The sequence below is a fragment of the Schistocerca americana genome, chromosome 1 (genome assembly GCF_021461395.2).
Source record: "Schistocerca americana isolate TAMUIC-IGC-003095 chromosome 1, iqSchAmer2.1, whole genome shotgun sequence".
In the NCBI taxonomy this organism is placed as follows: domain Eukaryota; kingdom Metazoa; phylum Arthropoda; class Insecta; order Orthoptera; family Acrididae; genus Schistocerca; species Schistocerca americana.
Window position 1 is genome coordinate 362,418,998 of NC_060119.1, and position 27,347 is coordinate 362,446,344.

At 39.9% G+C, this 27,347-nt stretch overlaps 1 protein-coding gene across 1 annotated transcript in view; it reads right to left on the minus strand.

Moving 5' to 3' along the window:
- The window catches only part of LOC124622710 (nucleolar complex protein 2 homolog), a 162,615-nt gene that overhangs the window by 134,643 nt on the left and 625 nt on the right, over positions 1 to 27,347 (minus strand). Inside the window, exon 2 of the mRNA XM_047148504.1 lies at positions 673 to 872. Within this exon, the coding sequence (XP_047004460.1) occupies positions 673 to 872 (200 nt within the window). The remainder of the gene's footprint in view (positions 1 to 672; positions 873 to 27,347) is intronic.

Below are 27,347 nucleotides of genomic sequence, written 5' to 3' on the forward strand. Positions count from 1 at the left end.
AATACAGGTAGAATTTGACTGTCAAGGAAGTAGGGCTCTTTTCCTACTGTATCTGATGGTTGGTGATTTGATAAATTATGTTCAGTTTTGCTGTGTTGTTCATGAAAAGTCAGAGAGAAAGAGTAACAACCTTTAAAGTTTTGAGAAAACAGACCAGTCATAGAGGTTGGTAGTGCTTAAGAAGTACATTCATTTTAATTTTCTGGTTTCAGTTAAATGTTGAGTGTATATTTTACATATATTTTTAAATGGATATATCTGCTTGCTAATGACAAGAAAAGCTTTACACATTTTCTGCCTTATTGTAAAATTAGTGTGTTTAGAGCATAGTTGCTGAAAGATTAGTGTAATTTGTAAGGCTTTATTTTATGACATTTTAATTTTTATCAACTGGTGTTCTATTAAATTGAAAAGAGAGTTTACTTGCATGGATAATATTTGAAGAATTAATCTTTTTGATTAGAATTGAGTAATATGATAGAAAAAGGTACATTTATGCAGCAATTTTAGATTCTTGTTTGGGTTACTGATGTCAAATAAATGTTTTTTAAAAGTTTCTCTTAACTTTCAGTTAACTTCCAGTACATTCCACTTCCCTAACTCCATGTCCTATCACTGTTCAGAAAGAATTAAAACCTGCAGTAAATTTTATGTTTACTTGATTGTTCTTACCTCCAATTCATCAGGTGGCTTGTGGACATCTTCTGCTTCATCATCCGATAACTCACTATCAGACATGTCAAGTTCAGGTGGCAGCTCTCCCATTTTTTTAAGGGACATTTCATTACTCATAAACTCTTCATTGTCTGTATCACTTGTGTGTTCAGCATCAGCACCATTAGCAACAGCATCATCACTGTCACTTATATCCTCTGAACAGAAAGTTCTATAATTAGTTAACAGAGAGGAGCCACATCAAAAAGTGTGTATCAGAAGATAGCGAATTTTAGTCCTACAGTTGCAACAATATAAACATCAATTTTTTTTTACAGGTGACTTAGTAAGAGACTTGTCCATATCCGTAGCTGGGTGATCAGTGCAGCTGACTGTCACGCAGGGGATCCAGGTTCGTTTTCTGGTACTGCCAGGGTGAGAGGAATGGAACAGAGTGCACTCAAGCCTTATTGGCCAGCTGAGCAGCTACTTAACAGAGGAGCAGCAGTTCCAAGGCCAAGAAACCAACACCATGATGACATGACGGCCCTCCATATTGCATCCAATGATGCTATTGGCCGAAGATGACATGGAAATCAATTGGGCCAGAATGTGGAACTATCTTTACCTTAACTAGTAATAGATTTGACATTATTTTCAGAAGGAATCTTTTTCTCTGCACTGGAGTAAAATGAAATTTTAAAAAATGCCTGTTATCACATCGATACACTTTTTTTTAATATTTGCATACAGTAATGTCCGTCTATTGTGTTTTTGATGGATAATGAATGTAATGTATGTACTAATGGCAGAAAGAAACTTTTATGTTGTATAATTACGGTTCACCAATTTTTTTATTTTTTTAAAACTTTGCTTGTACTGTGACACCTTGCAAATTGCCAAATGTCATGGGTCTATGTCAGTGGGAAGTACACTATAGTTTTGATGAGTGAGTTTGCGCGTATCAAATCATGACATAAATGGGTGAATCTTTTGATTGTGTTAACTTAAAACATTCGATTTCTTACACTGTGAAGAGACTACAGACTTCAGATTGTCACAAGAATTTGAATTTGCTGTGCCAAACTGTTTGAGGGGAAAAGGGGTATTAACAAGCACACAGACAGCTGGACAAAAAATGACAAAAAATATTATTTTATTATTTTTGTGTGATATAATTACAAATTAACAATTTTTCGATTTTTTCCTTTATTTGTGCTGTGAAACCTTGGTTCTTGCCAAATTTCATGATTCTACATCAATAGGAAGCACTCTACACATTTTGATGACTGAGTTTTCAAGTATCAAAGTATGTGACGTAAGTGGCCAAATCTTGCCATTGCACTGACTTAGAAGGTTAAATTTTTTATACCATCAAAATTTTTCGCTCCTCCGAGTGACCACAGACATTAGTGTGTGAACATAAGCTTGAACCTCATATGGCAACCTGTGCATGAGAAAAAGGGCTCTTAACAGATGGACAGACAGATAAAAAATGACAAAACAATATTTTTTTCGTTTGACATAATTACTGATTAACAATTTTCAGATATTTTCTTTTGCTTGTACCGAGACACCTTGCTACTTGCCAAATTTCATGATTCTAGATCAACAGGAAGTACCTTATAGGTTTTGATGAGGAAGGTTGTGAATATCAAAATATGTAACATAAATGGTCGGGTCTTCTACAGCGCCAAGGAACTATCGACCTCAGTATGTGACAGTAATTTTAACTTGATAGGTCTCCCGATACCTGAGGAAAGAGTTCTTAACAGTCGGATGGACAGACAGACAGATGGACAACAAAGTGATCCTTTAAGGGTTCTGTTTTTACAGATTGATGCACAGAGCCCAAAATGAAATGTCCAAGCTTTAGTCTATCAAGAAGCTTCATTACAATGAAAATCCTGCTGCACAGTGAACAATTTATTCTGGAAACACAGCCTAGAGTATTTCTTTACTACATTTTCTCTTCCAGGAGTTGTCCTAGTCTAGCGTGACATGCAGAGAGGAGACAGTCTTTGGAGTTTGGGTGAATAAGATACAGGTACTGGGAGACTGAACCTTTAAGCTGAGCTATGAGGCACGTTTAGATCCACAACTAGTCCAGGTTTGGATCTCAGTTTAACCTACAGTTTTAATCTGGACAGAAATGATGTTACAGGCAAGCAGTACAAAATGTAAACTTTCAAGCAAGGAAATCATGAAAACAACATGTAAGTAAAAGAACAGTGCCTTTTATTAGAACTTATCCTGACCAGACACATAAAGAGTTTGTCCGTTTCCAAAAGGCATTTAACATACTTTCTGTCCATTCAAATTAGGAATTAACAGCTTCTTTGATTTAAAGTATTAGTGTAAATAAGTAATCAACCAGAAGGTTTGCTTGAACACCACACTGCCACTCTTGCTCTATGGCAGTTGAGTACCCTTGCCTTCCTCAGATGTCTGAGTTAACTTAGCCATCCAGTTACACTGTGTAGTGTCAAGTGCCCAACTGCCAGAACCATAGTTTTTAAATATTTTTCAATGTAATTTCTACTACGAAAAATATCAACTAATGTTTTATCTTTGAATCCTGAGAATTGCCTTTATATTAATAAAACTTTCACATTGCTGATTTTTTCTTTTGTCACTAGCATCAGCTTGTTTTTTAACTTGAGCCAGACAGCTTACACAGCTTTCTCCCAATAGCACTGCTTGAAGTTAGATGTATGGTCAAATTGATCTACTTTCTTATTGTAAAACTTTTACTACCTGAGTAAATCAATGGCACTATCCACTGATTCATGCAATCAATATGATGTTAAATTATTACAACAATGCAAATCAATTCACATGTGAATAAAAACAAGGTAAATTACTGATTGTTTGTTCTCATTTGTATTTACTGAACCCCCTAGTGATGAGACTACTAATGACGAAGTTCAAGTATCCCATCCATACGGAACATGGGTCTGCTATGGTCAGGCAACAGTAAGAATAAAACAAAACGTACCATTACATCATCCAATTGAAATATTTAAAAAATGTCCCTCCCATCTGCTTGTTTTTATTATTCATGGTATATAAGAAGTAGTATCTACAATTTAACATGGAATCAGAAACAGCATACAACCTGATTCCTTACATATACACTACGGTTTGTTAGATGTGAAAGTAACAATAAGTGACAGAAAATATTTGAGTTGACAATGAATTGAATATTTCACCCAGAAGGGACAGCATTATGAGGGCTGTTACTGTTGAGAAATACAAGTAAAACAGTCTCTGCATCAGTCACTAGTTTCTTTTGCCACTACTGGTCCACACAACTATCTTCAGGTGTAGAACTGTTTATTTACATGGCTGGGGTTAGTGAAGAATACAGACATCTTTTCACAATCACAGGCTCAGGGCAGTGTAGGTTTTCTGTGTCTTATGCTAATGTTAGAAACTGTTTATCTAGAAAAGGCACTTTAGAGGTTAAAAAAAAATATGAATTTCTGACAGTGAATTGTAAATGGTCTACATACTATTGTTTAGATACACAGATTAACTGGTGTCTACATAAATATGTTTTTCATTTTTAAAATATGAACGGGCTGTGCCAGAATAGTGACATGTGCACAACTCAGTTATTATATTAGGTAGTTGTAAACACATCAAAAAAAGTTTTGCATCGCCTCGGTTCCAAGCGTTCCAGAACCTGTACAGAAAATTGGAATAGAGATCAACATAAAGATCATTTCCACCCTTTCTATTGCTCATGAAAACCATACATTGCTTGTTGTACCACCATACAGCGAGACCTTCAGAGGTGGTGGTCCAGATTGCTGTACACTACTGTACCTCCAATACACAGTAGCACGCCCTCTTGTAATGATGCATGCCTGTATTCGTCATGGCATACTATCGACATGTTCATCAAGGCACTGTAGGTTCAGATTGTCCCACTCCTCAATTGCGATTCACGTAGATCCCTCAAGAGTGGTTGGTGGGTCACGTCATCCATAAATAGCCCTTTTCAATCTATTCCAGGCATGTTCGATAGGGCTCATGTCTGGAGAACATACTGGCCACTCTAGTCGAGCGATGTCGTCATCCTGAAGGAACTCATTCACTAGATGTGCACGATCGGGGTGTTAATTGTCGTCAATGAAGATGAATGCCTCGCCAATATGCTGCCAATATGGCTGCACTATCGGTCGGAGGATGGCATTCACACATCGTACAGCCATTACAGTGCCTTCCATGACCACCAGCGGCGTATGTCAGCCCCACATTATGTCACCCAGTGTGTCTAAGGCGTTCAGCCTGACTGGGTTGCCTCCAAGCACGTCTCTGACAACTGTCTGGTTGAAGGCATATGCGACACTTATCAGTGAAGAGAATGTGATGCCAATCCTGAACAGTCCATTCAGCATGTTGTTGGGCCCATCTGTACTGCGCTGCATGGGGTCGTGGTTGCAAAGGTGGACCTCGCCGTGGAAGTCGGGAATGAAGTTGCGCATCATGCAGCCTATTGCGCACAGTTTGAGCATAACACGATGTCCTGTGGCTGCACGAAAAGCATTATCAACATGGTGGCATTGCTATCAGGGTTCCTTCGAGCCACAATCAGTAGGTAGCGGTCATCCACTGCAGTAGTAGCCCTCGTGCGGCGTGAGCGAGGCATGTCATCGATAGTTCCTGTCTATCTGTATGTCCTCCATGCCCGAACAACATCGCTTTGGATCACTCAGAGACGCCTGGACATTTCCCTTGTTGAGAGCACTTCATGGCACAAAGTAAGAATGCGGATGCGATTAAACCACAGTATTGACCATCTAGGCATGGTTGAACTACAAACAGAATGAGTCGTGTACCTCCTTCCTGGTGGAATGACTGGAACTAATCAGCTGTTGGACCCCGTCCATCTAATAGGCACTGCCCAGGCATTGTTGTTTACATCTCTGGGCAGGTTTAGTGACCTTTCTGAACAGTCAAATGGACTGTCTGTGTTACAGTATCAACAGTCAACATGTATCTTCAGGAGTTCTGGACACAGAAGTGACGCAAAACTTTTTTTGATGCGTGTGATCTCAGTATGTTCAACCTTTTTTTTAAAAAAAAAAAAAGAGACCAGAAGGAAAACAAACATTTAACCAATATTTTTGTATCCAATGCTGCAGCACATTCATATTTCCCAAAAAATAAAAAGTTTATATAGCTACCTAATATAATACCTGAGTTATTCATACCTCAATACTATGGTCCAGCCCATTCATAGTTTAAAATTGAAAAACATGTTTATGTACATACTGTTTAATCTTTTTTCTATGTAACCTATGTACAAACATATCTGTAGCACGCACAGTATCTTTGAAGTGACAATGTAAATGTAATGTGCAGTAGGAGTGCACACATCAATCAATAGTATGCAGATCCTTTATGACTCTGCCGTCCCTATAAATACAATTCGCTGTCAGAAATTCATATTTTTTTTAACCTCTAAAGAGCCTTTTCCAAATAAACAACTTCCATCATTAGCAAAAAATAAACTACACTGCCCTTGGTCTGTAACTTTGAAAAAACATTTGTACTCTTCACCAATACCAGCCACGTAAATAAACAGTTCTCCACCAGAAGATAACAGTGTGAACCTCCGAAACGCGTAGTGGCATAATAAACAAGTGCTGGATGCAAAAACTGTTTTATTTTTATTTCATACTGAATTGAATCCCACCTACACTTACACTGACAACTGCACCCAACAAAGCATTATAGAGTACATAAACATCAAATCAAATACATAACTGATGGAGACAATCTCAATAATGAATAGTACAGTTGACTCACCTATATTAACTAGAAAATCAATTTAAGTTCAAATGATAAAGAAAGAGGGGTTTAAATAAGAAACACAATCCCTCAAATATACTGACAATATACTAACACATGCCATAACAAGAACTGCAAATGTTGTTTCAATGGCTGTCATAGAAACATACAAATCCTGCAAATTTTCGAACAGGGATTTAATGATATTTGGAAGGCACATGAAAAGCATCGATTGTATAGTCTGCAAAAGACATTTAAAGGGAATATTTTCATCCAGTTTCTCAATGAACATGTGTGAGGTCTGTTCAAAAAATTCCAGAACATAAGTAATTTTGTGCCAATGGTGTGCTGGAGCAAAATGCGGGTGATATCCCTACATACACCTGTGTTTAACGTGTAACTGTCCGAAGTTTCATTGTTGTATGTCTGTTAGTTATTGTTTGGTGCTATATTAAGTGGAAAGTTGTGCTGCACAGTTTGCAAATTTCAAGATGGCACAGTTAGAGGAGCCATGCATCTGCATTAAATTTTGCATGAAACTCAAGAAAACCTTTACGGAGACACACCAAATGATGCAGGAAGCCTATCATGATGAGTGCTTAAGCCATACTCAGTGTTATGAATGGTTAACGTGGTTTAAAAGTGTTCGGACATAAGTTATAGATGACCCTCGTTCAAGACTTCTTCAAAGTCTACCGACGGTGCTCACGTCAGGAACATCAATGAAATTGTGAGTGCCAATCGAAGACTTATTGTCAAAGAGATAGCAGAAGAATGAAACATTTCAATTGCCATCATGCCATGAAAGCCTGACACAACATCTTGGAATGCATTGCACTGCCGCCAGTTCTCCCCACAGCTCCTGAGTCAAGACCACCAGAACTGGAAACAGTGTTGGAAGTGGTACATCAATTGTGGAGGAGAGTATTTCAAAGGAAACCATGTACAAAAAGTAAAAGGTAAGCGTAGAAAATTTTTGGGACAAAACTCTGGAATTTTTGGGACATATCTCGTACATCATAAATTGCATTACGGAGTGCTGACAATCTGACAAACAGACAAATGCTTTCATTTTTTACCTCTTTTAGTGTGTTCAGCCAGGTGTAGTCATAGTCGTCATTATAGCAAGAAATTTCAACAACCATTCTTGCTGTCATCTTCACACCTGTACACAACTTCACTGTGCTGCCACCCCCAACCTCTCCCCAATCACACACTTTTCTGAACTACATAGATGGGGGTTATCCTTGCAACACGTCCTTCATTCCTGTAATCCTCCTGGTCTCCATCTCCACTAACCTCCTGCAATCACACCCTCTTCCCCACAGTCTTCCTTTGCTCTGTTCTGTCACTCCTTCCCAAATCTCTCCTCCATGTAATCATACTTGTGCATTGCACGATCTCACCAGATCCGGTGCCCATGCGTCACATTCCTATGCTGTACACCTGCTGCCTCCCCCTCACACATTCTTTTCTTGAACACTTGCTGCCATCCTGCAAGCTGTCTCACCACCCTTTGTTCCTGCCAAATTGGAGTACCAGGATTGTGTAGTCAGATGGTACTATATAACTGCACGCACACACACAGAGAGAGAGAGAGAGAGAGAGAGAGAGAGAGAGAGAGAGAGAGAGAGAGAGAGTGTTTTCTCATTCAAAAGCTAGTGGAGGGAGGGAGGGAGGGAGGGAGGGAGGGAGGGAGGGAGAGAGAGAGAGAGTTTTCTCATTCAAAAGCTAGTGAAGTTTTCAGTTTTGTTTGTGGTCTTCTATTGCTCCCTATGTGGCTAAACCTAATGCAGCAATAGCAGAGAACAATATACTCTTTTCTTTGCAGTGTAGCTATGGATACAACTCAAACCAGTCCAATTACAAGTAGTTTCATCTCTTTGAGGAAACTTACTCTTCCCAGATAGGAGAAACTTGGCTTCAAAAATAGGAATACATCCAGATGAGCCAATGTGTTTTCACATAGACAAGGTTCTGCATCGTCTGACAGTTCTAAGCCACAACTTCCTGCTTCACCTCCTTTACTGCAAATCATTACAGGAACACAAATATGCAACATGAAGTACCTTGCATGCATAACAATAAAATAGAAATTGATTTCAATAAGCAAAATATGTTCACAATGAGCATACTTTATGATTACATATGCATAAGAGAAGACCACTCAGTAGCTTACCAATAACAATGATTGTGGTTTCTTGTATGTTACTAGTATTACTATCATCAGACTGAGACTGGTCACTGTTGTGTGTAATGTCAATAACACTTTTTGTATTTCTCGACAATTATACCTTGTTCAACATTGTAAATGAAATGTTTCCAAAAGGTACATATCCTGATTGGTTAACATTAATAACATCTTGCCTCACACAAACAGGAGAAAGAAACCCACCAGATAATTAAAGATGCAATACAGTAATATCAATTGATTTCTAATGTCTATGCCCGGCTGCTGCAACCACTCTTCCCCCCCCCCTCTCTCCCCCCCCCCCTCCCCTCCCCCACTCTTTTCAATTCTAGACAAACAGTTGCTCATCTGAAGTATGGTAGGTAGTAAAAGAGAAATGATTTGCTTGTTATAAGCCAGTACCTTACAGTTTCAGGATATAAAATGAATTCTTGTTTCTGTTTATCAGCATACTTATAACATCATCTTTGTTTTATTTTCAATAGATATAATATTGTCTTTCTTGAGTTCCCTTACTTTTATTTCCCAGAATTGTTCCTACCACTACATTTGTTATCTATGACTAAAACATTTTTTCTTTGTTTGATAACTTACCATCAAGTCTCTAACATGGGTGTGGCAGTATGGTTGTGGTCTTAAGGTAATCAGTGCTCAAGTGTGTAGAGTCTCAACAAACAGTGTACGATTACTTCCTGTGTTTCCATTTATATATAAATATAAGAGAATTGCATGTTTGGTACAACCAAATGAGTGGGTGAATTTGTTATCACAATGGCCTCAGATTATGAAGGATAAAGATCTACAAATAGATCTATAATCTGCAAACTACTGTGAAGTATATGGCATAGGGTATGTTCCATTGTACCAATTATGAGGGCTTCTTTCTGTTCTATTCACATAAGGATCGCGGGAAGAATGATTGCTTAAATGCCTGTGTGTGTAATAATTAGTCTAATCTTGTCATCGCAAACCCTATGTGAGTGACACACATAGGGTTGTAATACATTCCTGTATTAATCAGTTGGTTCTGGAAACTTTCTAAGCAGGTTTTTACACGATACTTTATGTCTATCTTTAAGCATGTGATACACTCCCATGGGTTAAAAAAACTTGTGACCATTTGTGTTCTCCTCCTTTGTATCCATTCAATACCCCTATTAGTCCTATCTGGTATGGGCCTCTCACACTTGAGCAATATTTTAGGATGGACTGCCACAGAGCTTTGCATGCTGTCTTCTTTGTAGCATTCTGCCAATGCACAATCTGCTTCTTGCTTAGTCCAGCCATTCTAATTTAGGATGTCCTAAATCATTTCGAGTAAAAACCAGGGTGGTTCCCTCAACAAACCTACAGCTGACCACCTGTACTCTTCTCGTTACAATGTGTGTATATTCTACACCTACATCTACATCCATACTCCGCAATCCACCTGACGGTGTGTCGTGGAGGGTACCTTGAGTACCTCTATCGGTTCCTCTGTGTGGGCTCTCATTTCTCCGATTTTATCCTCATGGTCTCTTCGCAAGATATACGTAGGAGGGAGCAATATACTGCTTGACTCCTCGGTGAACGTATGTTCTTGAAACTTCAACAAAATCCCGTACCGAGGTACTGAGCGTCTCTCCTGCAGAGTCTTCCACTGGAGTTTATCTATCATCTCCGTAACGCTTTCACGATTACTAAATGATCCTGTAACGAAGCACGGTGCTCTCCGTTGGATCTTCTCTATCTCTTCTATCAACCCTATCCGGTACGGATCCCACACTACTGAGCAGTATTCAAGCATGGGCGAACAAGCGTACTGTAACCTACTTCCTTTGTTTTCGGATTGCATTTCCTTAGGATTCTTCCAATGAATCTCAGTCTGGCATCTGCTTTCCCGAACATCAGCTTTATATGATCATTCCATTTTAAATCACTCCTAATGCGTACTCCCAGATAATTTATGGAATTAACTGCTTCCAGTTGCTGACCTGCTATACTGTAGCAAAATGATATGGGGTCTTTCTTTCTATGTACTCGCAGCACATTACACTTGTCTACACTGAGATTCAATTGCCATTCCCTGCACCATGCGTCAATTCGCTGCAGATCCTCCTGCATTTCAGTACAATTTTCCATTGTTACAACCTCTCGATATACCACAGCATCATCCGCAAAAAGCCTCAGTGAACTTCCAGTGTCATCCACAAGGTCATTTATGTATATTGTGAATAGCAACAGTACTACGACACTCCCCTGCGGCACACCTGAAATAACTCTTACTTCGGAAGACTTCTCTCCATTGAGAATGACATGCTGCATTCTGTTATCTAGGAATTCTTCAATCCAATCACACAATTGGTCTGATAGTCCATATGCTCTTACTTTGTGGGGAACTGTATCGAACGCCTTGCGGAAGTCAAGAAATACGGCATCTAACTGGGAACCCGTGCCTATGGCCCTCTGAGTCTCGTGGACGAATAGCGCGAGCTGGGTTTCACACGATAGTCTTTTTCGAAACCCATGCTGATTCCTACAGAGTAGATTTCTAGTTTCCAGAAAAGTCATTATACTCGAACATAATACGTGTTCCAAAATTCTACAACTGATTGACGTTAGAGATATAGGTCTATAGTTCTGCACATCTGTTCGACGTCCCTTCTTGAAAACGGGGATGACCTGTGCCCTTTTCCAATCCTTTGGTATGCTACACACTTCTAGAGACCTACGGTACACCGCTGCAAGAAGGGGGGGCAAGTTCCTTCACGTACTCTGTGTAGAGATACAGGTCTATAGTTCTGCACATCTGTTCGACGTCCCTTCTTGAAAACGGGGATGACCTGTGCCCTTTTCCAACCCTTTGGTATGCTACGCACTTCTAGAGACCTACGGTACACCACTGCAAGAAGGGGGGGCAAGTTCCTTCGCGTACTCTGTGTAAAATCGAACTGGTATCCCATCAGGTCCTGCGGCCTTTCCTCTTTTGAGCGATTTTAATTGTTTCTCTATCCCTCTGTCGTCTATTTCGATATCTACCATTTTGTCATCTGTGCAACAATCTAGAGAAGGAACTACAGTGCAGTCTTCCTCTGTGAAACAGCTTTGGAAAAAGACATTTAGTATTTCGGCCTTTAGTCTGTCATCCTCTGTTTCAGTACCATTTTGGTCACAGAGTGTCTGGACATTTTGTTTTGATCCACCTACCACTTTGACATAAGACCAAAATTTCTTAGGATTTTCTGCTAAGTCAGTACATAGAACTGTCAAGTCAGTACATAGAACTTTCGAATTCATTGAACGCCTCCCGCATGGCCCTCCTCACATTACATTTCGCTTCGTGTAATTTTTGTTTGTCTGCAAGGCTTTGGCTATGTTTATGTTTGCTGTGAAGTTCCCTTTGCTTCCGCAGCAGTTTTCTAACTCGGCTGTTGTACCATGGTGGCTCTTTTCCATCTCTTACGATCTTACTTGGCACATACTCATCTAATGCATATTGTACGATGGTTTTGAACTTTGTCCACTGATCCTCAACACTATCTGTACTTGAGACAAAACTTTTGTGTTGAGCCGTCAGGTACTCTGTAATCTGCTTTTTGTCACTTTTGCTAAACAGAAAAATCTTCCTATCTTTTTTAATATTTCTATTTACGGCTAAAATCATCGATGCAGTAACCACGATACGATTGCCAATTTCCTGTTCTGCGTTAACTGTTTCAAATAGTTCAGCTCTGTTTGTCACCAGAAGGTCTAATATGTTATCGCCACGAGTCGGTTCTCTGTTTAACTGCTCAAGGTAGTTTTCAGATAAAGCACTTAAAAAAATTCACTGGATTCTTTGTCCCTACCACTCGTTATGAACGTTTGAGTCTCCCAGTCTATATCCGGCAAATTAAAATGTCCACCCAGAACTATAACATGGTGGGGAAATCTACTCGAAATATTTTCCAAATTATCCTTCAGGTGCTCAGCCACAACAGCTGCTGAGCCAGGGGGCCTATACAGACATCCAATTACCATGTCTGAGCCTGCTTTAACCGTGACCTTCACCCCTATTATTTCACATTTCGGATCTCCGTCAATTTCCTTCGATACTATTGCACTTCTTATCACTATAAACATGCCTCCCCTTCATTGTCCATCCTGTCTCTGCAGTATACATTCCAATCTGAGGTTAGAATTTCATTACTGTTTGCATCTGGTTTCAGCCAACTTTCTGTCCCTAGTACTATGTGGGCATTGTGATCGTTTATTAATGAGAGCAGTTCTGGGACCTTTCTATAGACGCTCCTGCAGTTTACTATTAGCACATGAATATTGCTATTCCCTGTTGCATTTTGCCTACTCCTACCTTGCCGTGTTTCAGGAGGTGTTTTGTCGGGCTTAGGGAGGGAATTCTCTAACCTAAAAAATACACATGTGCACTCCACACGTACTCCGCTACCCTTGTAGCCACTCCCTGCATGTAGTGCATGCCTGACCTATTCAGGAGGACCCTACATTTCTCCATCCGATAGCGGAGGTCGAGAAATTTGCACCCCAGATCTCCACAGAGTCGTCTGAGCCTCCGGTTTAAGCCTTCTACTCGGCTCCAAACCAGAGGACCGCGATCGGTTCTGGGAACAATACTACATATAGTTAGCTCAGATTCCACCCCACGAGCGAGGCTTTCTGCCTACACCAACTCTGCCAACCGCCTGTACGAACTGAGGATGACCTCTGAACCTAGACGGCAAGAGTCATTGGTGCCAACATGAGCAACAATTTGCAGTCAGGTGCACCCAGTGCTCTCTATCGCCGCCAGCAGGGCCGCCTCCACATCTCAGATGAGACCCCCAGCAAGCAGACAGAGTGAACACTGGCCTTCTTCCCTGAACTTTCCGCTATTTCCCTAAGGGGCTCCATCACCCGCCTATTCATTCATATGTCTACCTGTATGACTTATATTTCCCAGTATTAGTGACAGATATACTATTACCTTTCTTGCCCTCCCCTGGCTTTTGTTTACTAACATTTCTTGCTCCCATTACATTTGTTAAAAATATCTATATTAAATTTAAACAGAAATACAGCAAAATTGTTTTCTTTTTTGAAGAGTTGCTAGTAAGTTTCTTCTTTAAAAGTTGTGTGGTAGCTTGGATTGTGATCCTAAAATAATCTTGGGCGAATAAATCACTACTGTAACTTCTTTCAAAACATCTTCACTGTATTTTCTTTCTGTTCAACTGTTACCCTGCAGGATGGCCTTTCACGCACAGAAAATCGCCTCAACTCAGCTTTTTTCTTTCTTTCTTCAACACTGAAACAAACACTCGTAAGAAAGATACTACAACACTGGAACAACCTGCTCTGGAAAGGGCAAAATTTCTGTAAGTCAATTTTAACTGGAATGGGAACTTTCTTATTTGTTTGTTAGTTGTGACGATAAAGCCAAATGCCTAATTGGCAGTAATTATATGTGTAAGAAAATCATCTATTGAAAGACACTACAGCAAATTGCATTCAGAAAAACACAGTGAACTCGTAAGGTACACTATGGAGGAGGAATTAGAGAAGCTGCAAACCCTTGTAGAAGAGAATGCTGCATCCACAAATGAGGTTTGTACCAGTACTTTATTTTTAGATTAAAGGTCCTGCTAAACAAAATGAAGTTTGTTTACATTTCTCACAAATGTGTATTTGCTTTCGTTTTTGCCTGTATTATCCTTAACACAATCTTTTTCTCCAATTTAGGATGAAGAAGATGAAGGATACTGCAAAAGGACTCCTAGAGCTAGTTATAAAGTTACTCTATGTTTAGCAAGAGCTGAGAAGCCTTCTATGGAAGGACCACTAATAAAGAATATTTTGTTGGACACAGTACAGACAATGAATCCCCCATTAGCTCCCGTGTACAGCAGATTACCACTTTCCAGTATGACAATATCTTAGAAAATCAGCAATATTGCCAGAAACTTGCATGAACAATTAGCAGCCAAAATTGAAAACCTGTTTTGTACATCATCTCATTTAATGAGTCCCAAGCCATGGATATTAGCAATATGGTTCAGTTAGCCATTTTTTCGCAAGGTGTGGATGATGCCTACATGTAATGGAAGAGGTCCCGTACACTATTTCAATGAAGGGCTCTTCTACAGGTGCAAATAATTTAGAAGCAGTCAGAGTGGCAGCTGAAGGAATAGGACTCACTTGGGAAAAGCTGTTTTCCACTATCACAGATGGGAAACCAGCAGTGCACCATGAAGTAAAAGGGTTTATTGGCCTACTGTAGAGAAACCTTAACATGCCAAGCCGCCCTGCCATTCATTGTTCTGCACACCAAGAGAATCTTAATGCAAAAGTTATCGTTCTGCAAGATGTGATAAACTTAGTTGTACATATCTTGAACTAGCTATATTCACTCTCACAGGCTCATTCATTCTCAGTTCAAAGAATTTTTCATTGAATTTGAAGAGTAGTATCCAGATATTCCCTAGCTTGCTTAGGTACGCTAGTTCATTAGAGGAAAAGTGATTTCCTGAGTTAATCTACTACGTCACACAGTGGCTTTGTCCTAAAACTAAGGACGTCCAGAGCCACTTTTGCACGACCCAGAAGGGGTAGCTGATTTAGGATTTGTAGTAGATATTATGACTCCCCTAAATGATTAAATCCTGAAACTTCAAAAAATAAAATAATCTCATCAACAATATGGCCAGCAATATAAAAGCTGTGACTCTTCAAGCTTTCCCAGCGGATATGTTGTAAATAGTCTTCACGGGTTTGCCACCAGATCATGTTGTGCAAATTCCACAATATTTCCTCAGAGCAACTGTCCGACATCTTCAGATGGTTCAACCTTGATGGTGGCTAGGTACAACTGATGGTATCCCCACGTTGATGCCCCATTTCTAGAACACGCTAGAATGCGCAGCTGCGTACCTAGCCACCAGCAAGGTTGAACCACCTGAAGATGTCAGACATTTGCTCTGAGGAAGTATTGTGGAATTTGCACAAAATGATCCAACGGCAAACCCGTGAAGACTATTTACAATATAAATGTAAACTTCAACTACTAAACAACAACATTTCAGAGAAAAGTGTGCAACACTTTTCTGAGCTAGGTAAGCAATATATAAATTTTACCTTTAATAAGGCATCCACATTTTTGAAAGTCATTTATCCTAAATGGCACTATGGTTTCATTCGACAGTATCTGTGCAGGAAGGCGTGCGCTTTGAAATATATGTCGAGGTGTTGTAATTCCTTGAAAATCAGTTTAGCAACTGATTACAGGTAATGTACTGGTATATCATTAACAGCAAAATAAACTCAATTTTGTTAAATGTACAAGTGTAACATTACATTAAAAACAACAGACCACAGTACCTGTTTATCGAAACACATCACATTTTTGGACTTCAAAGCATTTTATACATTATCTTCGTTTATTAACATTTGGTTTTGTTTTTGTTACAGGAAATTACTAACTTACAGCAAATAACTTATTTGATTGTAAAGCCTTTTTCAATAGCAATTGAAAGTGCGCCTCCTGTTTTACATTTCAAACTGATGTATTTGTACACCGATTATTACCGAAAGTATTTGACCAGACCTTTGAGTATTACAAAATAAATTTGATGAACGAACGATTTCCTATGCAGCACTGAGAAGCAACAAACATTATTTCTATGTTTGGTTCCACATGTATGTGTGAAAGGTGTTTTTCTGTTTTGCCTTGTACAAAAGTTAGATTGCGTGCAAGTACTACAATAAATTCTCTTAGAGTTGCTGTTGCCTAACTTGTTCCAAGTCTCGGTAGCACAATTACAAATAAAAAAGGTGAAAATAGATGAGAAAATTTTCTGCTAAAACCAAACTTAAAGTTATTATCATTATTATTATTTAAATCTCTTCTGCACCAGTAATCTTGCCCACCAAACTAAGCTCTGCACCCGCTACACGTAAACATTTGACAATGATGAAGAAAACAGATAGGAAGTTTTAGGGAAAGTCGAAACATGCAGAGCTTGCGATTGAAGTGTAAGGAAAGAGAGAAAGTGCTATTGCACCAAGTCAAGGAGTGCAGATTTTCACCGTCGTCACCATAGCAAAGAAGCCTTCTGCACGTCACCATAGCAAAGAAGCCTTCTGCACTCTACACTATGTGATGCGTTGGTGCGTATACTGTCAGAGGCCCTGCTCTGTAGCCTTCTCCAAAGCCACATTTACAGCACTTTCTGTATATTATGAGTAGTATCTAGCCTTCACAGTCATGCATAAACAGACTGAAGATGAATTTCATGACAATTCTTTTCCTATATAAAAAATTTTATTCAGTAATAGTCCCCCCCCCCAGTGAAAGCACATTTTGCTGTTGCAATTCTTGCTCAGATTTCCATTTACTATCTATTGCCTTCTATAACTGACGTACTTCAATGACAAAAGTATCAAATTTTTCTATTTTATTTTTTTTCAGCATTGTTCTCATTTTTTATTACTGCCGTGTTTAAATATTAATTTTGAGTTTGAGCCTTCCAGAATTGTTGCAAATTTATGATTAATATATTCTGTATTTTTTTTTTTTTTCACTATCAACTGTCAGGGTATCCGCAAACTGTAAGGGGTGAATTGAAATTCTGTTAACAGTAACTCCAACTGTTCTTGTTTTGAAGGTGGCTGTAGATATTTCAGTTGGGAAAACGACTGTTTTAGTGGAATGTAACTCTTTCTCCATCTCCACCCCAACCCCGAAAAATTTAAAATGTGTACTATTCATGTTATGGTGTGTGGCAGAGGATGTTTTTTTGTATCACTATCATCATGGTCATTCTGCCCTCTGCCCCTTCATAACATACTTTATGTTTCTTTTTGTGGTGACCACCACCACCCCCTCCCCCCCCCCCCCCCCAACCTCTACTGACTGTTGCAGGGATCATGATAATTTGTACTGTGCATTTCAATATCACAGCTGTAAGACAACTCACAATGAAAGTAACTAATATGATGTTACCTGAGCCAATACTCAATTACTGACAACAACTTTAGTTCAAACGAAGTAGAAAACAGATGTGTGTTGTTTCTGGGACCTTACATCATGGCTGTGTGCATTGTCAACCACAACATCTGTATATGGGCAGGGCACATTATTTATTTATATTTTCTAATACAGGCCTACTTCCTCCCTCATGAACCCTCAGATTCCACAAAGGTGGGGAAGCTCACGTGCTCAACGATATAGACAGCAGTACCTTTGACGCAACCACGACAGAGGGGTATCTGCAGATGATTCACTGATCCAACCTCATAACATTAGAGACAATATGGCTTTGATGAGTTGGTTCTGTGAATGATTGAAAGTAAGAAGAAACTGCAGCCATTATTTTTCCTGCTTGCATTCTCTTGGGTAAGATATTCTGCATGTAAAAAAGAACTGTCAGATCTTCGGGAAAGGACAACTCAGAACTGGCATTCTACAGGTTGGATTGACATGTTAGATACCTTAACTGGATAGTTAGCTCAGAGAAGTTAAAAAGGGAAATGGGTAGACAAACTAGGAACTAGTGAAGCACGATGGAGCAAAGAACAGAATTTCCAATCAGGTGAGTACAAGGTTACAACTACAAAATCAATGGGGATACTGCAGGAGTAGATCGATTAATGAATAAGAAAATAAATTTACCGGTAAGCTACTATGAACAGCAAAGCAAATGCATTACCATGACCAAGATACACACGAAGCCACCACCTACGATGGTAGTACTAGCTCCACAGATGATGAAGAAGATGAGATAGAAAGACTGTATAATGGGAGAAAAAAATTAGGCCTATTCAGATAGTTAAGGGACATGAAATGAAAGTTTAATTATGATGAGGGATTGGTGTTCAACAGCAGGAAGAGAAAGAGTAGGAAAAACAGTGGAACACAGACTGAGGGGGGGGGGGGGGAGGTATGATACAGACAGCCATCTGATAGAACTCCGCAGGGGCCTAATTCAATCATTGCTAACACTTAGTTTAAGAATCACATAAAAAGGTTGTAAATGTGGAAGAGAACTGGAGACACTGAAAGGTTTCTTAAAAGACAAAGATTTAAGAACCAGATTTTAACAGCAAAACATTTATGGGGGCTCATAGGGACTACAACCATAACTTATTGATAATGGACTGCAGGTTAAAATTATTTAAGAAATTGCAGAAATGTACAAAATCAAGGATACAGAACATGGATAAATTGAGAGAAGTGGAGATTAATGAGAATTTCAGAGGGAACATTAAGCAGTGATTGACTGTAACGAACAAAAGCGGAACAATAGCACACAAACTCGTAGCTTTGAAAGGTGAAATAGTGAACATATCAGAGGCTCAAATAAGTAGAGAGAGAATATCCAGTATGAAATCTTGGTTAAGAATAAATTTATTGAATTTAACTGAAAAGTAGAAAACATAAAAATGCCGCAAATGAAGCAGGTGAAAGAGGATGCAATCATCTAAAAAATGAGCTTGAAAGAACATGCAAAATGGATAGAGGACAAATGCAAAGCTGTTGCATGCATGACTATGGGAAAGATAGACACTGCCTACAGGAAAATTAAATTGACCATTGGAGGATACAGGAGCAAGTGTATGAACAAGAGCCCAGACAACAAACTAGTACTAAGTAAGGGAAATGAACAAGGAAAATGAAATTTAAGGCAAAATTACAGAAAAGGAAGAGAAAGTAAATGAAGATATGATGGGAGATATGATTATGTGAGAAGAATCTGACAGAGTATTGTACAACCTAAGCTGAAATACGGCCCCTGAAGTAGACGACAATCCATCAGAATTATTGAGTTCTGTGGGAAAGCCAGCCATGACAAAACTATTCCATCTGATGAGTAGGACATATGAGACAGACAAAATATCCCCAAACTTCAAATTTCCTATTTCAATGAAGGTAGGTACCAGCAGATGTGAATACTATTGAACTATCAGTTCAGTAAGTCATCATTTCAAAAAACTGATATGAAGGCTGGAAAAACTGGTAAAAGTTGAGCTCGGGGAAGATTACTTTGAGTTCTGACGAAATGTAGAACACACAAGGTAACACTAACCCTAAAACCTATCCCAGAAGCTTGACTGAAGAAAGGCAAACCTATGTTACAACATTCGTAAATCTGCTGAAAGCTTTTGACCATGGTAATTTGAACATACACTTTGAAATTCTGAATAAAATAAGGATAAAATACAGAGAGTGAAAATTTATTTATTTCATGAACAGAAACCAGATTGCAAAATTTGTAAGACACAATGGACATTAGAGGGAAGCAGGGGTTGAGAAGGGAATGAGAGAGTTGCAGCCTATCCCCAATTTTATTCAACCTGTACATCGGGCAAGTAGTACAGGAAACTAATGAGAAATCTGAGAAGGGGACTAAAATTTAGGGAGAAGAAATAAAAGCTCTGTGATTTGCCATGACACTGAAAGTGACTCAGAGGAGCAGCTGAATGGAATGGATACATGCAGCTGAATAGAATGGACACAGTCTTGAAAAGCAATAATAATGACCATCAACAAAAATGGAAATGAGCGTTTGGCGTCATTGGCCGGGAGGCCCCTTACGGGGCAGGTCTGGCCGTCTTGGTGCAGGTCTTATTACATTTGACACCATATAGGGCAACCTGCGCGCCGGATGGGGATGAAATAATGATGAAGACAACACAACACGCAGTCCCTGAGCGGAGAAAATCCCCAACCCAGCAGGGAATCGAACCCGGGCCCTGTCACACTGACCACTCAGCTATTGGGGCAGACATAAATAAAACAATGGCAATAGAAAGTAATCAAGTTATCAGGCAATGCTGAGAGAATCAGGTTTTAGGCTAGACAGCAGTTTGAGGAACACTTGCCAGTCGATGCACAGCAAGGGAAATCAGACAGAGGTCAGAGTAAAGACACTGCCACTGCAAAAATTTTATCAGTAAACTGTCAAAGTATTCATAATAAAGTTCCTGAACATACTGCCCTCCAGGAAAGTTCTCATGCTCAAATTATTCTTGGGACCGAGAGCTGGCTGAAACCTGAAGTGGAAAGCTCCGAGATATTTAGCAAATTGTGGAACTTATACCAGAAAGACAGATTGGAAGCCATAGGACGGGATTGTTCATGGCAGTTGACAAAAATATTGTATCTACTTGAGGTCGAAGTGTACTGTGACAGTGAAATTACATGGTTACTTATAACAGGTCTAGGTGAAACCAAGTTTATTGTTGGGTGTTTTTACTGGCTACCAGACCCAGCTGTGAAAGTTATATAGTCATTCATAAAAATCTGTGGTCAGTAGTGCAAAAACACCCAGATCGTGCAATACTAGTTGGAGGAGAAGACTGGGATGCCTACGGGTTCTTTGTGGGAAGTACAGACAAACAGTCAAGTGAGATACTTTTGAACATGTTTTCTGAAAAAATGTCTTGAGCAGCCAGCTCAGCAGCCCACAAACAATGGAAATTTCTTAAATCCTGTAGCTGCAAATAGGCCGGACCTTGTTGACAATGTCTGTACTGAAACAGGGATCAGTGATCATGATGTTATTGTGGCAACAAATGTTATGGAATTTAATACATCACCAAAGCGTGCGGCAGTAATGAGTGGATGGGCAAATGTCTATATGGTACTTTACATATGTAGAATTGTGGACAGTTGGGAGTGTGAATCTCACGGGAAGCGTGCAAGGGATAAGTCCCTGCAGTCGTGCTATTCATCTGTGTTCTCGGTGGCTCGGATGGATAGAGCGTCTGCCATGTAAGCAGGAGATCCCGGGTTCGAGTCCCGGTCGGGGCACACATTTTCAGCTGTCCACATCGAGGTATATCAACAACACCTGTCGGCAGCTGAGGGTTTCAGTTAGTTAGTCATCATTTATTCCAGGGAAAAGCTGCACGGTCATCAGCAGTATCTGTTCTTTCAAGAACAGTTACTGTCTTCATATATACAGTTAAAAGGCTACCCAGCCATTGACCTCCGTCTGTGCGAATGCGCACAGGTTGCCCAAACTCTTACGGGGAATCGGAGCAAGTAATGAGTGGATGGGCAAATGTCTATAAGGTACTTTACATATGTAGAATTGTGGACAGTTGGGAGTGTGTGTCTCACGGGAAGCGTGCAAGGGATCGTCCCTGCAGTCGCGCTATCTATCTGTGTCCTCGGTGGCTCAGATGGATATAGCGTCTGCCATGTAAGCAGGAGATCCCGGGTTCGAGTCCCGGTTGGGGCACACATTTTCAGCTGTCCACATCGAGGTATATCAACAACACATGTCGGCAGCTGAGGGTTTCAGTTAGTTAGTCATCATTTAATAAATCAGTCAAGAAGACTAGGAGAGTGTTTCTGCTAGAAAGAGCAGATAAGCAGTTGTTAGCATATCATTGAGACAGTATAAATTCAAATCACTTAAGTTCCAGTAAAATGGGAATTATGGACAAAGTTCACACAGACTGCAAATTGTGGTCTGGGGAGTTACGCGCCTAGCAAATGGATGTTGTTGTCATTGTGGTCTTCAGTCCTGAGACTGGTTTGATGCAGCTCTCCACGCTACTCTATCCTGTGCAAGCTTCTTCATCTCCCAGTACCTACTGCAACCTACATCCTTCTGAATCTGCTTAGTGTATTCATCTCTTGGTCTCCCTCTACGATTTTTACCCACGACGCTGCCCTCCAATGCTAAATTTGTGATCCCTTGATGCCTCAAAACATGTCCTACCAACCGATCCCTTCTTCTAGTCAAGTTGTGCCACAAACTTCTCTTCTCCCCAATCCTATTCAATATCTCCTCATTAGTTACGTGATCTACCCACCTTACCTTCTGCATTGTTCTGTAGCACCACATTTCAAAAGCTTCTATTCTCTTCTTGTCCATACTAGTTATCGTCCATATTTCACTTCCATACATGGCTACACTCCATACAAATACTTTCAGAAACGACTTCCTGACACTTAAATCTATACTCTATGTTAACAAATTTCTCTTCTTCAGAAACGATTTCCTTGCCATTGCCAGTCTACATTTTATATCCTCTCTACTACGACCATCATCAGTTATTTTACTCCCTAAATAGCAAAACTCCTTTACTACTTTAAGTGTCTCATTTCCTAATCTAATTCCCTCAGCATCACCGGATTTAATTTGACTACATTCCATTATCCTCGTTTTGCTTTTGTTGATGTTCATCTTATATCCTACTTTCAAGACACTGTCCATTCCGTTCAGCTGCTCTTCCAAGTCCTTTGCTGTCTCTGACAGAATTACAATGTCATCGGCGAACCTCAAAGTTTTTACTTCTTCTCCATGAATTTTAATACCTACTCCAAATTTTTCTTTTGTTTCCTTTACTGCTTGCTCAATATACAGATTGAATAACATCGGGGAGAGGCTACAACCCTGTCTCACTCCCTTCCCAACCACTGCTTCCCTTTCATGCCCCTCGACTCTTATAACTGCCATCTGGTTTCTGTACAAATTGTAAATAGCTTTTCGCTCCCTGTATTTTACCCCTGCCACCTTTAGAATGTGAAAGAGAGTATTCCAGTCAGCAAATGGATATAGGATGGAAAGGACCAATAATGGTTTCATAACGAAATTCGGAAGATGTGAGGAAGCAGAGCTGTTGCACTCTCGGTTCAAAAGAGAACACACAAGTAACGACAAGCAAAGGTTCGTAGAGATTCATGCATCTGTTAAAAGATATAGGCCTATACTCGAAGCATATAACTACTGCTGTCATACCTTAGCAAAAGATCTGGCAGAGAACCCGAGGAAATTCTAGTCCTATGTAAAATTGCTACGTAGGTCTAAGGTTTCCATTCAGTCCCTTGTTGACCAGTCTGGTGTTGCAGTTGAAGACGACAAATCGAAAGCTAAAGTTTTAAATTTCACATTCAAGGAATTGTTCACACAGGAGAATCTTGCAAAAATACTGTCATTTGATCTTCGGACAAGCTACCACATAGTAATAAGCATCCCTGGCATAGAGAAACAACTGAAAGATTTGAAAGCAAAAAAATCATCAGGTCTGCACGGAAACCCAACTCAATTTTACGAAGAGTACTCTGCAGCATTGGCTCTTACATATCCTGCGTTTATCACGAATATCTCACCCAGCACAATGCCCTGGGTGATTGGAAAAAAGCACAGGTGATTCCAGTATATAAGAAGGATAAATGAACAGACCTCCAAAATTACAGACCAATATCCCTAACTTAGGTTTGCTGCAGAATACTTGAACATATTCTCAGTTCGAATGTAATAAAACTTTCTTCAGACTGAGAAGCTTATGTCCATGAATCAGCACGGCTTTAGAAAGCATCACTAGTGTGGTACACAGCTCACCTGTTTATCACACGATATACTGTGAACCATGGATGAAGGTCAACAGGCAGATTCCGGGATTACACAAGAGTCCGATTCCACCCATCTGCTTTGACGCATGACGTCACCAGTATGGCGGAAATGATCAATCTCATCATCTCCAATATGGCGCCTATGACATCATTACATAAACACGACAACAAACACTAAAATACGTACAAAACCAACACCTCTCCCTCCAAACTAATGGGAACAGCACATGAATTTGGGGGTTTTTGGGTGGGAGCAAACTAAATATAAACACACACACACACACACACACACACACACACACACACACACACACACACACACACACCACAATCCCAAACCACGCAAAACGATGACATCAAAACACCACAAAATTCCCAAATTGTGCTTCACTTACAATATCAAAAGGAATTGATCACTTCCCTTCACCTACATAGCTCAACCGCAATTGTCGATACCACAAAATTAAAAGCAACTACCACAAAACCGATGCCTAAAACAGCAAAAATTGGAATCTGACACTTCCATTGACCAGTATAGTTCAACAGCAGCTCACGATTCCAAAACACAGCTATAGCGACACATTGGAATCCGACACTTCCCTTGACCTATATAGGTCAACAGCAGCTCACGATACCAAAAAACATATCTACAATGACACATTGGAATTGGTCACTTCCCATGATCTATATAGCTTAAATACAACTCATGACACCAAAAAAATCGAAATCGAGTACTTCCCCTACGATACATAAATCAACCACAAGTGCCGATACCGAAACATCAACCACCAACACATGCAGTAAATAACACTGACTCAACAATAATCCACGCCAATCTATCTCTTCTCCCCCCCCCCCCCCCCCCCACACACACACACACAAAACCCAACGCGCATATTCTGCTTGCATACGCTGCATTTCACTATCTCCACCACAAGCCCAAAAAGTTGCAGAAACTTAATGACAGACAACATGTCGTCCCCCATTTCAGCCTGCAGACGTGCACTATTAAACTTAGAAGTCATATCCATACCTAACACGAGAAGCCAAAAACTGTATTAAATGACTTGCCGTGCGACAAACAGCATACCAATAACACCAAACGACACCGCAATAACACAAACACAACGAAAACTTAATTCTTAACTCACTGAAACTAATTTCAGTTCTTCTATAACAGTCACGACCGATAAATGCACACTTCAACCCCCAACACCCAAATGAACCCAATACACCACATAACATGCGGACCCTACACACACAACCAGAGGACACCTCCAACCGCAACAAGACGACATCTACAAACACAACATACTCGTAATCTAAACTCGGTGCTGACATGACGTCACACACCACAACACCCGTACGTCACGGGTCAAACCCGATGGGTAGGATCAGACGCCTCCACTGACCCCAGATTCCATATGTCTAGATTCCTGGAAAGTGACACAGTGCCATACTGCACGTATGAGCTACGGAATACGTTCAGAGATATGCGAGTGGCTAGAAGACCTCTTAAATAATAGAACCCAGTACGTTGTCCTCAATTGCGAATGTTCATCAGAGACAATAGTATCATCAGGAGAACCCCAGGGAACTGTGATAGGACCTCTGTTGTTCTCTATAAGCATAAACAATTTGGTGATGGTGGCAGCAACCTGTTGTTGTTTGCTGATGATGATGTGGTATACCGTAAGGTGTTGAAGTTGAGTGACTGTAGGAAGATAAAAGACAACTTAGACAAAATTTCTAGTTGGTGTGATGAACCACAGCAAGCTCTAAATGTAGAAATATGGAAGTTAATTAGGATGAGCAGAAAAAACAAACCTGTAATTCACACTTACATTATTACTAGTGTCCTGTTTGACATAGTCAGGTCATTTAAATATATGGGCATAACATTGCAAAGTGATATGGAATGGAATGTGGTAGTATAGGTGAATGGTCAACTTTGGTTTATTGGGAGAATTTTAGGAAAGGGTGTTTCCTCCATAAAGGAGACCACTGGTGCAACCTATTCCTCAATACTTCGAGTGTTTGGGATTCGTACCAGGTTTCATTGAAGGAAGTCATTGAAGCAATTCAGAGGCGGGCTGCTAGATTTGTTCCTGATAGGTTCAAACAACATGTGTTATGGAGATTCTTCAGGGCTTCAAATGGGAATACACAGAGGGAAGACGACTTTCTTTTCGATAAACACTAATCATAAAATTTAGAGAACCAGTACTTGCAGCTGACTGCCGAATGATTCTACTGTTGCCAACATACATTATGCTTAACGGTCACGAAGATAAGATTCAAGAAATTAGGACTCATATGGAGGGATAGATGCAGCCGTTTTTCCCTCTATTTGCGACAGGAACAGGGAAGGAAATGACTAGCAGTGGTACAGAGTACCATGCACCGTATGGTGGCTTGCAGAGTATCTATGTAATGTAGAAATAGACTGATGTTGGCCATAGTCGAGAGTACATAAAATTGAGACTGGCAATAACTAGAAAACGGTTTCTAAAAAACATGTATTTGTTATCTAACATATATTTATGTATTAGGAAGTCCTTCCTGAAGGGATCTGTCAGAGTGCAGCACTGTATGGAGTTAGTAGTTATGCAGAGATGAAGAGACCAGCAGGGATAACTGCAGCGACCTGGTTTTTATACTTATGGCCACCACTATCAACACATAAAACATTGTCTACAATGTGGGTTAAAGGAAAAATACAGTGCATTAAATCCTGATTATGCAACCTGGTCATCCGGGTTGAGTGGTGGGGCAGCTAACTAGTAACCATCATAAAAATTACTGACTTTCAGCCCTCGAATTTGTCTCAAAAGACCAGAAGCTAATCAAAATATGATGATAAATACACAAGTGGCGACGCAATTAACTGGAGAAGTAACCACTGGCGCTAAAAGGTTCACAGTTTCTTTCAATAGAAATTGAAAGGAATGGAAGATAAATGATATCTTATTGCAGTCAACTACAAATTCACAGTTGCGAGCAAACGGTGGAGACTAGCTTTCAATCTCTTTGAAGTATCAAACGACTTTAGAAATTAGATTAACAGCTTATGATATATACCAGTACAGAAAATGTAGCATACTCGAATATGGCTTCTTTTTGTTGGACTTCATAATTTCGCTGAACTACTTCACTAATACAAAGTCTGTCGATACCTTACAGGTATAATTTCCCAATTAGAGAATATCTGGAAAGTCAATCTCGCTAGTAAAGTATTTACACATCACTTGGTTTACGAGACACTTTGATGGTTGTCATTCGAAAATGAAAGACGCATAAGCAACTACAAACCACATTCAAATACATGTTAGGCACACATATCGGCCACTTGCAGATTGCAGA